This window comes from Amaranthus tricolor, chromosome 3, assembly GCF_026212465.1.
Source record: "Amaranthus tricolor cultivar Red isolate AtriRed21 chromosome 3, ASM2621246v1, whole genome shotgun sequence".
Classification (NCBI taxonomy): Eukaryota; Viridiplantae; Streptophyta; class Magnoliopsida; order Caryophyllales; family Amaranthaceae; genus Amaranthus; species Amaranthus tricolor.
Window position 1 is genome coordinate 20,071,651 of NC_080049.1, and position 14,911 is coordinate 20,086,561.

At 33.4% G+C, this 14,911-nt stretch overlaps 1 protein-coding gene across 1 annotated transcript; it reads left to right on the plus strand.

Moving 5' to 3' along the window:
- The first annotated feature begins 1,041 nt into the window (after positions 1-1,041).
- Positions 1,042-2,441, plus strand: LOC130808431 (protein ALP1-like). The gene is made up of 3 exons (XM_057673908.1): positions 1,042-1,563; positions 1,650-1,875; positions 1,966-2,441. The coding sequence occupies exons 1-3, from the start codon at positions 1,042-1,044 to the stop codon at positions 2,439-2,441; spliced, it is 1,224 nt and encodes a 407-aa protein (XP_057529891.1).
- Positions 2,442-14,911: the final 12,470 nt, after the last annotated feature.

Sequence of the window (14,911 nt, forward strand, 5' to 3'; positions counted from 1 at the left end):
GCTCCAAAGCTTTTCGTCCTTGCTTTTCAGGTATGCTTCATCTCTTATTTTCTATTTCTCTTCTGTCATTAACAATGGTGATAAAAAAGTATGGTTTGTACTTTCTGGTTTGAACTCGTTGGAACTCGTCGAAACTCGCCCGTAACAAACTGTAAATTCTGATTTAACACGGTCTAAATCAGCGTTAATAGTGGAGATGCGCTGCATTTCCTTACACAATTATAATTCGCAAGATTTTAGAACAATTGCATGAAAATTTGAGTCAACTCGACTAAGTTTTGATACCTATGTTTTGATTAAAATTGCTGCTAATTTAAGAAAAATTTTAGTCAGAAGAATGGCTTGATTCCATGGATATTAAATTTATAAGGAAGAACAACCCAATGTTTTTTGGGACTTTAAACATGATTTTTCCAAAAGTATCCAAATCTCTTTATGATCAATCTGGTAATTCAATTAAACATTTATCAATAATATACATATAAAATTCTATGGTTAAATTGCAGGGATTATTATTATTATGACTGTTAAAGCCATGTACATCAATTTGAATTCTGGGTTTCCATTCAATTGGATTTCTTCTTCTTTAATTTTTTTTTTGCTTTTGATTGTTGTAGGCTGTAGCATTTTGCTCTTTACAAAATTGGGTTTTTTATTTAGTTTTTATATATTTTTCTAAGTTGTTGATTTTGAATTTTTTCTTTTGATTATTACGCTTTTATTTTAATGCATAAGTTTAATAGGCTATACTATCATTCTCAAAAGCACAAATGGTGTATTAGCATTAATTTCTAGAGGTTTGCAGTACTTCGTTGTCTATTACTTATTAGTGGTAACTTATTAATTGCAATTTGTAAGGAGTTAAATCATATACTTCATTTACATTATTCAGGGGTTAAAAGTTAAATCATATAGTTCTACTAGAAGTGTCAAAGATTCTTGATGTTAATAATAATTTATACAATTTGTAAGTACTTATTAATTGCAAAATACTCCCATGTATCCTAAGTGACAAATATTTTTTCTTTGGGAAGACAAAAAATGTCTGATCAACTTAGTATTCAAGAGTCCAGAAAACGTGCAAGGGAGAATGTGGATAAACATAAGAAAGTTGTTATGGCGGTTGTAGGTTTTTTCATGACTGTTGTTGTGGCTTGGTTTGATTTGAGGTATGAAGTAAAGGAAATAACATGGAATCAACAAGAACGTATGAATAGACGAACAATTTGGATGGACACGTTGATGAATGATAGAATATGTAGGGAGCAATTACGTCTAGACAAACGTTGTTTTGAAAAATTGTGCAATATTTTACAATCCAAGGGTGGTTTAGTGACTACAAGATATGTTACAGTGAGAGAAATTGTTGCAATTTTTCTTCATGTTCTTGCACATGATTTGAAAAATAGAACAATACAAGCAACCTTTGCTCGTTCTGGAGAGACTATTAGTCGACAATTTCATGTAGTCCTTAAAGCACTACTCAAGCTTGGAAAGTATTATATAAAACCATGTAATAACCAGAGCAATTACACAAAGGATACAAAGTGGAATAGGTTTGAGGTAAGTTATAGTATTAAAAAAATATTTAAGTCTTTACTATCTTAGGAGGTTTGATTTGTAGTATTAACTAGCATAAACCATATTAGGGCTTTGCTGGAGCTTTCGATGGGACTCATATTAAAATGACTGTGCCTACTGAGGATCGAGCTCGCTACCGAGATAGAAAGGGGGACATTAGTACCAATGTTTTAGCTGCATGTGATTCAAATCTTCGTTTTACTTACGTTTTGCCTGGTTGGGAAGGTTCTGCTTCGGATCCACGCATTCTTCGTGATGCTCTTCAAAGGCCTAATGGTTTGAAGATTCCTAGAAGTAAGACTTTATATGTGTAACAACAACCTAATAATATACACCAAATGTAAAATGAAATGCTAATATATGTATAATAATTATATAATGCAGATAAGTATTTTCTTGTGGATTTGGGATTGGCTAACGCTAAAGGTTTTCTAGCTCCTTATAGAGGTACGAGGTACCATTTGAATTTGTGGAGAGGCACCACTCCAACAAATTACAAAGAGCTTTTTAATTTACAACATTCTTCAGCTCGAAACACAATTGAAAGGGCTTTTGGGTTATTGAAAAAGCGATGGAGTATACTTAGAGATCCAAGTTTTTATGATAAAAAGACTCAAATTAGAATTATCAACGCTTGTTTTATTCTTCATAACTTTTTGAGGGATGAAATTATGGATGAAACAAGTCTTATTAATGAGGTAGATGAAGATTTACTAAATATAGAGACAATTGATGAAGAAGATGTAGAAGATGATTACATTATTAGTAAGCAATCAAGTAATGAGTGGAAAGTGTTTAGAGATAATCTTGCTCAAAAGATGTTTGAAGAATATCAACTGCGAAGGAGACATGTTACTTGAGATTTTAGTTAGGAGATCTTTGTCCTAAATGTCTTAAATGCTTGTAGATATTAAGCTAGATTGGAAGTCTTATTACTCTCTTAAGTATTATTTGAAAGAACAACTTAATTATGTATTGTTATTTGCACTAAAGCCTTTAAAGTAGGTTGTTTTGTTGGGTACATGAAGACTTGTTTAAAATCATATGGCTTCCTTATTTGCACTGCTACTCGTAATTGTTCATATGTAATTGTTTCACTGCATATTCTATAATTTGTGTTTATATTGTTGAGGACATGCTTGTTAATGTTGATTGCCTTTGCTGAGACATACTTTTAGAATTCATCATTAAGAGATCCGAATAAGAGCCAATGGTACCACAAAAACAACCAAAACGATCTTATCTTACTTGTAACCAACAAATGGATGCTATACTTATCTCCACTTTGTTTGAGCAAATCAGTGAAGGAAATAAGGGTGATGGAGAATTCAAACCACAAGCATATCAAACTGTTGCTGATAATCTAAGGAACCAATTGGGTTTATTGGCTACCACCGAACATGTAAAGAATCGAATCAAAGTATGGAAGAAACATCATTCAGTTATCACAGATCTTCGCACTTACTCCAAGTTTAAGTGGGATGATGATAAGAAGATGCTTATTATCCCAATTGAAGACCACGAGGAATGGAGTGCCTATTGTAAGGTACAAACTCATAAATTGACTTCATCTAAATATTTGCTAGTAATGTTCTTAATTAGTTTCAATTTCATATTATCATCTATTAAAATTCTCCACCTTATTTTCAGTCTTTGCTTTTCTTTGCCTTTTGTATTATTTTTGGCCCTTGGTTTTTATATTATTGTCAGTGCTTGTGGTACTTTTTATAGTAAATAAATAGAAGTATAAATAACTTGTATTTTTGATCTTTATAATATTTATCTTGTAATTTTTTTAAATAGGTCAATCCCGTGGCGTCTGCTTATAGAAATAAGAATATCGATCATTGGGATGAAATATGCATACTATTTGCCATGGATAGAGCTACGAGTCAAGAAGCTGAGCAACATGAAGAATCCGTGGCAGCTATGGAGAAAGAAAATGAAACTTGCAGTGCATCTGAGGCAAACTCTGCATCATCTAACAAGAGGTCAAAGAAAGATTCTATCGTGGATGCTATTTCTAGATTTACAGAGTCGTCTGAAAATTATCTACAATCAAACAAACTTCCACCTAAGCCCAATTCCAAAGAGGTTTATGATGTTGTTTCAAAGGTTGCCGGACTAGATCGACATGAAGTCTTGAAGGCAACAAAGCTGTTTTTGAAGGATACAGAAGAGTTTATGTTAAAAGAACTACCAGAAAATGAGAAATTAGATTGGGTGTTACTATGTCTTAACTCTTGAGTAGTTTTTTTCAGATTTTATTTTTGTTTATATGGATAGTTTGGATGTGTTTAGAGTGGTATTGACTATATTTTTCCAAAAAAGATTTTGAATTATTATGTTTGATTAAATGTTACTATTGAATTCAAGAATTGTAATTCTTCATTTTTGCCAAACAATATTAGAATTTGAAACTTAGAAATTGAAAATCTCATTGATTCCAAAAAAATTTTAGGATTTGTAATTATGAAATTGTAAATTCTAAGATTTTCCAAACAATAAATTTGAAATTGAAATTCAAAATTTAAAAATTCAAAATTAAATTCTGAATTTTCAATTCAATTCTTAGTTTCCAAACACTACCTAAGATATTTTAAGGTTTGTTTTTCTTGAAATTATACAAGAGATTCAAGATTAGGATTTAGGACCCGTTAAATTTTGAGAAAGAATTGATTTACAACTGATATCGCACTGGTTCTTTTTCTGATATGGTTGAGGATTAGCATACAAAGTTTGCAATTCATATTTCACAATGTCTTCTTTAAAGATAATTAAAGACCAATTAGAAGTGGGTTTAGCATGAAAGAAGCGTACCTTCGTTGCGTGATATCCTCAAAATACAGGGGCATGGATAATGGCAATGGATGATCAGTACGTCAAAAGTATCATTTCTCTAGTATTGATCCACAAGCGCTAATTGGATCACCATATAGAAAATTTATTATTATTACTTTTAAGTTGGAGAAAGGTAGAGAGATTTAAAACATAAGCTTATGAGAAATAATGCGCAAAGTGCATCTATTTATACAAAAGTGCATCAACTCTTCATATTCTCCTTTGGAGGGTTACATGTAATATTTACATGTACTTATAATGGTTTAATATACTCTGATAGATATCATTTTTACCAGATAAAAGATGAAATAACATTTAAATGGAAAAACTATAAAATCGTGTTTTAAAATGATGTTATCTACATTTATGTAGTTGTTGTTATAAATTGATACAACCTCTATTTTAGCGGCTTAATTAATAGTATTTAATTAATTTAATTTGGGTATTAAATTTTAAGTATGTTAATTAAGTTAATTGGGAACAAGTAAAAGATGTATTTGGGTATCTGTCGTATTATTTTTGGGGACAAAGTAAGTTAGACGATAAAAATTGAGATTGAAATTTAAATAGATGAATAGGTGTATGTAAGAAGCTATACACTCATGTAATGCCACTACATTATATGACTCATCCAAACTATAAGTCACACAAAGTTAAAAACCCATCTTTTAAGTTATGACCCTATATAATCAAACATTACTCATCTTCTTCTACCTTAGTTTCTAAAAGAAAGTTCTAAATCCTATTTCATTCCTTTTGCTGAATAAAGCTTTCTTAAACTCTATAAAAATTTACCTATTCTTCCATCACCAATTCTAGACTCTTATAAGTAATACTTCACGGTCCGGGTTGGTCCGGTTCCGTTCCGGTTCCATCCGGTTCCGGTTCCACCCGGTTCCGGTTCCATTTGGAACCTGTCGCGAACGGTTCCGGTTCCGGTTCCGGTTCCGGGCGGTTCCAAACGGTTCCTTAGCGGTTCATGAGGCGGTTCCGGCGGTTCCAACTCACGGGACGGGCGGGTCGGACCATCGGTTCCATTTTAATTTTTTCTTTAAATTTTTGTATAATAAAAAAATACTATAATATCGCGGACGTACCTTTGATGATTACTTGATTATTAGCGAAATTCATTGCATGTCAAGTTGTCATCGTTATTGAAATATTTACTAAAATGAATGGAAAAAAATTAATTAATAAGAAACGAATCAATGATAATGTCGATAAAGATGATTAATAAAAAAAGAGGGAGAAAATGGACTTGAACCTAGTACCCAAATGAATACTAAGCTGCCTACGTATCCCGAAGGAATCAAAGCCCACGTAGTTCTTTGTCATACCTTTTATTTATAGTTGTTGAGTGTTGATTCATCGTTGTCGCTTGTCGGATTGATCCTATTCGTCTTCGTCATCATCATGTGGTTGATATTGATTAGATGCTTCCGCTGACTCTCCTCCTGACGATGATGAAGTTGTATCCATCATCATCCATGGATCATCATCGTCGTCTTGATCATCATCGTTCCTTAGTCCTTGTGTTCGAATCTCAGCTTGATCCCAATCTTTCTTGCAAACACATATTTGAATACTATGTGGAGCAAGACGAGATCGCTTTTCATCCAAAACTCTTCTACCTGCACTAAAAGCAGACTCCGACGCAATAGTTGACGCGGGAATTGCAAGGACATCCTTTGCAATTCTCGATAAAATGGGAAATTTAACAGATTTTTCTTTCCACCACTCCAAAATATTATAGACACTTGGGTCTATTTCAAAGTGGTGTTTTAGATAACTATCTAGTTCTAAAAATGTGGTCGAGGAAGAAGAAGATCCTACAAAACTATCATCTTGCGTCATTATGTTAGCAATTACTGAATTATAGAAAGAGGGACGAGCCGAAACGCTAGCACGCCTAGACATATCGCGTTTCGGGTTATATACACTAGCGTAAAATTCATACAGTTCAGCTAAATATTTTTTACATGTTCCGACATAATAAGCTACATCGGAAGACGGGCGATCTAACGCTTGATAATAAAATCCTATTACTTTGGTTAGGACCTCGGTTTTAAAACGTGGGTCCAAAATGGTTGCGATTCCATAAATGTAAGGAAAATCGGTAAAATATGATTTCCATTTTTCCATCATTTCAGCAAGAATCGGCCTTAATTGTGGGTTAGTATCTTCTTGTGTATGTTTAAGCAGGTGATAAAAAATAGTAATACATTCACTTATTACTAAGTGAACGTTCGGTTCATAAACATAAGAAAAAATCTTAGTCGCGTGGTCATACGCTTCTAATATGTTATGTACACCTATTGCTAATTCCCAAGTTTCATCAGCTATGAAACTATCTGTACACTCACTATATAGTTGTGTTATTACTGGGCGATAAGCAATCGCCTTTCTTAATAAATCGTTCGTTGACCCCCAACGTGTAGGAGTATCTAATGACCAATACACTTTTTTAAGTTGGTATTGGTCACATAATTGTTTATATCTTCTTTTAATCTTTCCGATCCTAAGCCATTTTACTATATCCCTAATTGGTTCTAATAATTCACTTAATTGTTTTATACCTACTTGACAAGATAAGTTAACTATGTGCGCACAACAACGTATGTGTAATAAGCTACCCCCAAGGATTAAACTAAAGGCGGGTTCGTTAAATAAAAGTTCTATACATTTTATGTTTGCGGTTGCATTATCTGTTGAACAACAAAATATTTTATCTAATAAGTTCCATTCCCTACATATCTCTATTAATCTATATTTTATGTTTTCGCCGGTGTGTCTTTCTGGCATAGTCTCAAAAGCAATTATTCTTTTTTGAATAATCCAATTTCGATCTATCCAGTGTGCTGTTACACACATATAAGATTCTAAATGTGGGGGAGCAGACCATATGTCAGTTGTTATGCTAACCCTACCATTAAACGATTTAAACATTTCAACTAGGTCATAGCGCATTGATTCGTATAATTTAATTGTTCGTCTTTTAAGAGTGTTCCTAGGGATTGCTCTAAATTGTGGTTGCAATTGTTGTCTAGTGAGACGCTCATATGCCCTACTTTCACCGTGGTTAAAAGGCAATTCATCGCAAATTACATACCTAGAAAATTCATCAATCATGTCATTACGATTATATCTAAAAGGCATACCTGTGTTGGGAATGTCCCATTGTGTCTGTCGGCTTCCACTTGTGGTCCCGCTGCCGCTTGATGCATGAGTTTCTTTTGTGATTCCATGCTTCTTTGCCAATTGTTTGTTAAAAGATCCCGTTCCACCACCTAACACGTATTCACAAAACACAATAAATAAATGTTTATAAAATATGAATATATAATGTATGAATGTATTATGTATGTATAAAAAACTTAAAAAGTATTTACCTCTGGCGAAATTGTATGAAACTAAGGGCTTTACTCCTTGACTTTCACAAATTTGACAAGTGCATAGGAACATATCTGGATTCTCGGTTGGTTCTTTTGTGAAATACGACCACACATGTGAAACAGCTCTACCACTAGAAGGTGGCATTGCCGGAAAAGGTTGTCTTACTGGTTCATCTTCATCTAAATAAATAATTTAAAATTATAAAACTATAATTAAATAAATAAATAATTTAAAGTTTAATTAATTTGAAGAATAAAATTATAAAACTAACCGATAGTTTGGAAATTGACTCGTTTACCACGAGCTTGTCTTTGTTGTTGTTGTTCTCCTTGTTCTTCATCTGATCTTGTTGATGACTGTCGAGATATATGTACCCCAATTGGGGTCGTTGGTTCTTCTTCTTGTTCTTCTTCTTCTTCAATTTGTATATCTTTTTCCACTTCTTCTGCATATTGATGTAACTCCGGGTCGTACCCTTCCGGATAATTAGGTTCATAATTATAATTACTAATGGAGGGTGTTGTTGATACCGACGGAGTAGAAGTGGCCTTTCTTTTGGAGGAACTGGAACCTCCTAATGATTTTGCCACTTTAGTAACTTTTTTTGTGGCTTTTTTCAAAAATGAAGACATGATTGATAGTATAGAAGTAAAAATAGAAATATAGAATTAAGAAATAAATAAATGATTAATTATGTAACTAACTAAATTAAGAAATAATTAGAAGACTAATTATGTAATTAAGAGAATAATTGCGTAATTAAAGAATTAAGTAGAGAGAGTAGGAGAAGAGATGAGTTGTGAATGAAAATGATTGAAAGTGATGAGTATTTATAGGATGGATTCCAACGGCTCTCTAACGGCTAGTTTGGCTCAACGGTTCCATGGAACCGGTGGGCCGGTTCAACCGGACCGGTCCCGGTTCCGGTTCCATGGAACCGTTGAGCCGGTTCAACCGGACCGGTCCCGGTTCCGGTTCCAGAACCGGTTCCATGGAACCGTTGGACCGGTTCTCCCGGACCGGTTCCGGTTCCAACCCGCGGTTTTTTTGGCCCGGTTCACGACGGTTTTTTCCGGCGGTTTCACGGTTCCGGCGACTTTTTTCCGGCGGTTTCACGGTTTCGCGGTTCGGGGCGGTTCGGAACCTGTCGCAAACGGTTCCGGTTCCGGTTCCGGTTCCAAGCGGTTCGGGACCGGTTCGGTTCCGGGTAACCCGCCCCGTGGCCATGCCTAGGGACAAAGTAAGTTAGACGATAAAAATTGAGATTGAAATTTAAATAGATGAATAGGTGTATGTAAGAAGCTATACACTCATGTAATGCCACTACATTATATGACTCATCCAAACTATAAGTCACACAAAGTTAAAAACCCATCTTTTAAGTTATGACCCTATATAATCAAACATTACTCATCTTCTTCTACCTTAGTTTCTAAAAGAAAGTTCTAAATCCTATTTCATTCCTTTTGCTGAATAAAGCTTTCTTAAACTCTATAAAAATTTACCTATTCTTCCATCACCAATTCTAGACTCTTATAAGTAATACTTCTATAAATTGGAAATCCCCAATAAGTCTAGGGTTTGAAGGTTTCAATTTAATCTCTACAAATCTAAATTTTAAGTAAGAAAAGATAAATTGGGGTTTATTTTGATGATTATATGGTATTGAAGTTCAAGATTGAAAGTTGGATGGTTCTTCAATGGTGATTGATGTAACCCACAAACTATTCTATTTAAGTATTAATTGAATGTTTTAAAGTAGTTTAGTATTTGTGGATTCAATTTGGGTCTTTGATTCAAATTTAAGTATCAACTTGAATTTAAGATGATTATATGGATTCAATTAGTAATTGAGTAATTTTTAGTGTTGATTAGAATTGGTTATTTGGGTTATTTGATTTCTAGTATAAAATTTAGTATTTGGATATTGAAATTTCAGCTCAGAAACTAAACGTTCTATTTCAGCCATTTTTGGGTCAGTTGTGATTGTTTCTGGGTTCTGGTTTCTGCATAAGATTTGTAGAGCTCCGAGTCACGGTCGCGTGGGCACTTGAATCGCCCCAAAATGAGTTCTTATGAGGGATTTATGTCTAAAATACTAAAAGGTTGTCCTGATATGATACTAATACGGAATTTATAAAGTGGGATTAGAAACTATGAAATAAATTGGATGTTTAAGGTTATTTATTTGATATTTGAGATCAAATTAGGGTTATTATTCTTTCTTTATTGATTGTTATTGTTGAGTTATGGTTCTTATTTGATTAATATGGATGTTTGGTTCAAGTATAAATTTGGGAACATAAGTATCAATTGGGTATTGATTAGTTGATATATTTGGATATGATATAATTTAGATATTGGGATTTAAGATTTATGTAAAATTAGTTAAATTCCATTGATAGTAACTTAAGTTTTTACATGTTGATGGTTGATGATGAATTGATTGGTATTTTAATTAATGATTGTTATTCATGGCATAGAAAGGTAACCTACAAGTAAACTACTATATTTTAAATTTAATTTAAGTATTTCAAAGTTCAAGTTATGTTTTATAAGGTGTGATATTACTACTATTGATACTAGAACAAAATCGTATAATTTTTGGTGTTGGAAATTTTTGATTTTTACTTCGTTTGACTTTGCTTATAGTCCTTGATCAAAATTATGTTTTATATGTTCACAGCTTTATAAATATGAGCTTTTAAATATATTGTACTATGAAAATGAGTTATGATTATTGATTTCAAAGAAAATCAAGTGATTTATTGATTCATTTTAAATTGAAGTGTTCGACATTGAAAAATGTCCGTTTTTGGGAATTGGCAACGGATGTTTATATCCTGATCATTGTGAAATCTATAGCTTATTAATAGATAATGGTTATTCGGATCGGTCTCGAGCCCCCGATCCCGTTTCGTTCTTGCAAGAATCGTATTTTCAGTGATGACGATCATCCGTGTTCCCAGGATTTTAGATCAAGACTACTTCCTGACGATCCATATATTTCCACGTTTGAAAGTGCTGTTATATTATTGATTTAATATGAGTTTTGAATAAATACGTTTGGTAGATAAAGTTTTGTTTGTTTCACAAATGATATCACATGTTTCATTTTCCGTATTGTTTCGCTATTGACTTGTAAAGTAATAGCCGCATTTTGATTTTCGCTATTAACTTGTAAAGTTATAGCCGTGCTTTGATTCACTATGAACCAATGATTCTTAGTCGTATTTATGTCGATACCAAACGTTCTTTTAAAAGAATATGAGTTTTGATAAATTAATGTTATATATGGAGATACCAAATAAGCAAAAGATTAAATTGAAGATGTTTGTTAATGACTTGTATATAAATGTAATAGTTGGTTGGATTACTCAACAATTCAATTGTTGACAGTCTTTGATGGGGCCAATCCCTTATGGGGGATAGATTCATTTTCAGGTTAGCTCTGCAGGGGAGACGATGCATACTTGTATTACGTGTTATGTGCGAGGCGAGGACTTATTTTTGAAATTCATAATGTAAATTAGATATTTATAAATATAAATTGTAATAATTTTATAATGTTTTGTAAATAGTATTCACTTAATTATGTAAAAAGTTTTTAAATACTCTGATATTGGTTTGCTGTGGCTATTAGCCATAGGTCGGTTTCAACCCAGATTTCTATAAGTCTTTCGCTGTGCCATGTAGACAGTATTATTACACTGTTTACGCTGATTTGGGCTATTTCATAAATATTAAGTGGCATTGATATGTTGAACTATTCAATTACTATTTATACAACATGACTTGTGGTTAATTTATGTTTAGATCTATTGTGATTAATTTATGTTAATTCGTGTATCAGATGTGGTTTATAAGTGTTGTTTGGATCCTTTATATTTTACTCATGATTATACTTGCGATACAATATTTTACGTTCCAATGTTATTAACAAAGTAAGTTTATTGTTACATTAAGTAAATTATAATTAAAAGAACAAGTATTCATGTTCACATCATTTATAGTAATCAGTTACAAAGCATGTGAAATGTTTGGTAGTTTAATAGAAGTGAATAGAAATGTGAAATAAGTGTTGAACTAATATACGCTATGGTATACATGTTTAGTACAATTATAGTTATCAGAATCTCGACTTTGATCAATAATTTTATGATCTTATGATTTAAAAATAGGCGACCGATTTGGATCGTAGGTAGAATCTTAATGTAGAAGAATTGTGCGATCCTACTTAGCTCAAGAGTTCATGTTGTAGGATCATAACATGATTCTACAATCTAACTATCCGATCCTATATGGGTAGTTTCAATCGTAAAATATTTTCATATAAAAGATACTTCACTTGCGTATAAATATATATTTAAAATAATTATATCTATACCTCTATATAATTCAAGTTTTACTTGATTTGAAGATTAAAAATGTTATTAAAAGTTTTTTTTACAAAACTTGATAAATAAAGTCAAATAAATTTTTACTTACACTATAAAACTTAAAAAGAAAACAAATATAATTGATAAATAGTAATCCAAAACACATTAATGCATATTTTTAGGATCACACGATCGTACAAACCGATTATATAGATTTCGATCCTACCCCTTCAATGATTATAGGTGTTGAGTCAAGCCCCAAATCTCAACATGATGGAGGTGAGTTCGATCACCTCATAGCGTACTCCTTGGCTTGCACGTTTGAGAACGAGGTTGTGAGTGCAAGGAAGTATGAGGGCTTATGTTTTGGATCACTTGATGAAGTGATCAAAGTGGGAGATTTAGTGTGCCTTGATGAAGGTAAGGGAGTGCTCATGGAAGGTTTTGAGGCTTGCTCGAGTGGTCGAGCTTGATGGGCTCGGTCAAGCCAAGAAGGGGCAGCAAGATAGAAACTACTGGACTCTCGCTCGGGTGGTCGAGTGGATCTTGCTTGGGTCGAGCAACGATCAGCTCCTCACAGTACGCGTCTCTGTTTTATATCGATTCTTTGTGGGCTTTTGTGGGTTTGTCTTAAGGCTCCCAAATATGTCATGGGACTATATAAGGGGTCTTAAGAGTGTATTAGGGTGGAGGAGAGGCATATATAAGAGAGTGAAACTAGGGTTCACACCATAAGATTTCTTCCTCTTGTATTTGCATATTTGTGAGAGATTGAAGTAAAGGTTAAATCTTTGCTTTGGGAGATTGTCCTTAAAGCTTGTAAGGTGAGTCATTAACGTATTCTTGCTTATATTAATGATAAGATACTTTGTTTGAGGGGGAGGTATCATTAGATACCTCATATATTGTTGTGTTTTGCCATTGTTGTTGCTTGTTCTGTTTTTGGTGTTTACTTTGCATTAGTTTGTTTATTATTCTTCATCAAATATCATAGCTCATCCCTAACACTTGGTAAAATCACAATCCTAATAACCTTGGAGTACAATTAGAAGGACTACGAAATGAATATGATTATGATGAAACTAGTGCAATCCAATAACTATGCTAAACAAGTTTAGTGATAACTTAGACTATTTACCATGGCTTATAATACGATAGATTTATAACGTAGTAACTTGTAAAAAGAATCAATCAAAATATGAAATTTAGTTTACTTACTTAACCGTGGTTGTTGACATTACACAGTTATTGTTATCACTCTAAATATTTATCCCCTGAGTAGGGATGGTCATGGGTCCAGGATCCTGTTAGACCCGCTCCGAACCCGTCCCTTTTTTAAGGGTCTGGGTCTTAATTTTTGAGACCCATCGGATGCGGGTCGGATCTGGATCCAAAAAATATCTAACGGGTCCGGGTCCGGATTCGGGTCCTAAGGTGAAGACCCGGACCCGGACCCGGACCCGACCTCGAGACCCAGACCCTAGACCCACCCCTCAGACCCAGGCCCGGACCCTAAACTCTTAAATTTTATATTATGAATTTCTGATTTCTAAATTCTAATATTTATTTTTTTATTATTAATATATAATGAATGCCTTGAACCGTTGATTGCCTAATTTGGTTTCTCATTCTCAAATCTCAAATCAATCCAATAAGGTAGTACCGTAGTAACCCTAAGTCCCTAACTTTTTTCTTTCTCCTCTATTCCTCTGCGCTGCGCCTCTACTTCTGTCGAGTACCTCCATCGCCATCGCCATCCTTCTTCTCCACTTCAATCGACTTCCACCATTCACGCCAGTCCAGTCTAGGTACTCCATTTCTGTGGTTTTCTTTAATTTTCTTTAATTTGGTAGTGATTTTCAATTTTTATTCTTTTATGTATTTTGTGGTTTTATAGCCTAAATTTTGTTAGTGATTCCAGTTTTTTTTATAGCCTAAATTTTGTTTAATGATTTAATGTTCTTTAATTTTTCTTTAATTTGTTAGTGATTTTGTTAATGATTCCAATTTTTATTCTTCTATGTATTTTGTGGTTTTCATTCTTAATATATGATGAATTAGGTCTTAGGCGACCTAGTGTGAACCGTGAACTGTGAACCCTGTATTTTGTGGTTTTTCTTTAAAAATTTTTTTGTTGAATTGAAATCAGTGTGTTTTAATTCTCTTTGGTCATGGATGAAGTTGTAGGCTTGTAGCCTGTAATTGTATATATAATTCTATTTTAAAACAACACCATTTTCTACTTGGTATAGTCGTATAGATAATGGATAAAAATCAATCACAATGTACGTCCAAATCAGTGGCACAACCACAATATAATTTTGTTACGGAGTCAAAAAATACAATGGATGTAGATGAAGAAGGGTTTGTTAATGATGATGGTATTCCAAGTCCTTGCACAAAAGATAAGGGAAGGAAATCAACCTCTAAGGCATGGAATTGTTTTGTAAGACAGGAAGTAAATGGTGTGATTAGAGCTATTTGTAAGCATTGTGGTGTTAGTCTAGTAACTGGTGGTAGTAGTGGAACTTCTCATCTCTTGAAACACGCAAAGAAAGTTTGCTCAGGAAGACATTTGAATCTTGCACGTGGTCAAACAACTTTAAGAGTTAAGAAGGAATGTGATGGGTCAAGTTCTCTGGAATTTAGTGGTAAAAGCAAACTTAAAGTGTTCGACCAAGATTTTTCGAGAAGGGAATTACTTTCCATGGTTATTA

Coding starts and splice junctions, on each gene's coding strand:
- LOC130808431 (XM_057673908.1), top strand. CDS start 1,042: ATGTCTGATCAACTTAGTATTCAAGAGTCCAGAAAACGTGCAAGGGAG. Junction 1,564..1,649: donor CAAAGTGGAATAGGTTTGAG/GTAAGTTATAGT, acceptor AAACCATATTAG/GGCTTTGCTGGAGCTTTCGA. Junction 1,876..1,965: donor TGGTTTGAAGATTCCTAGAA/GTAAGACTTTAT, acceptor TATATAATGCAG/ATAAGTATTTTCTTGTGGAT.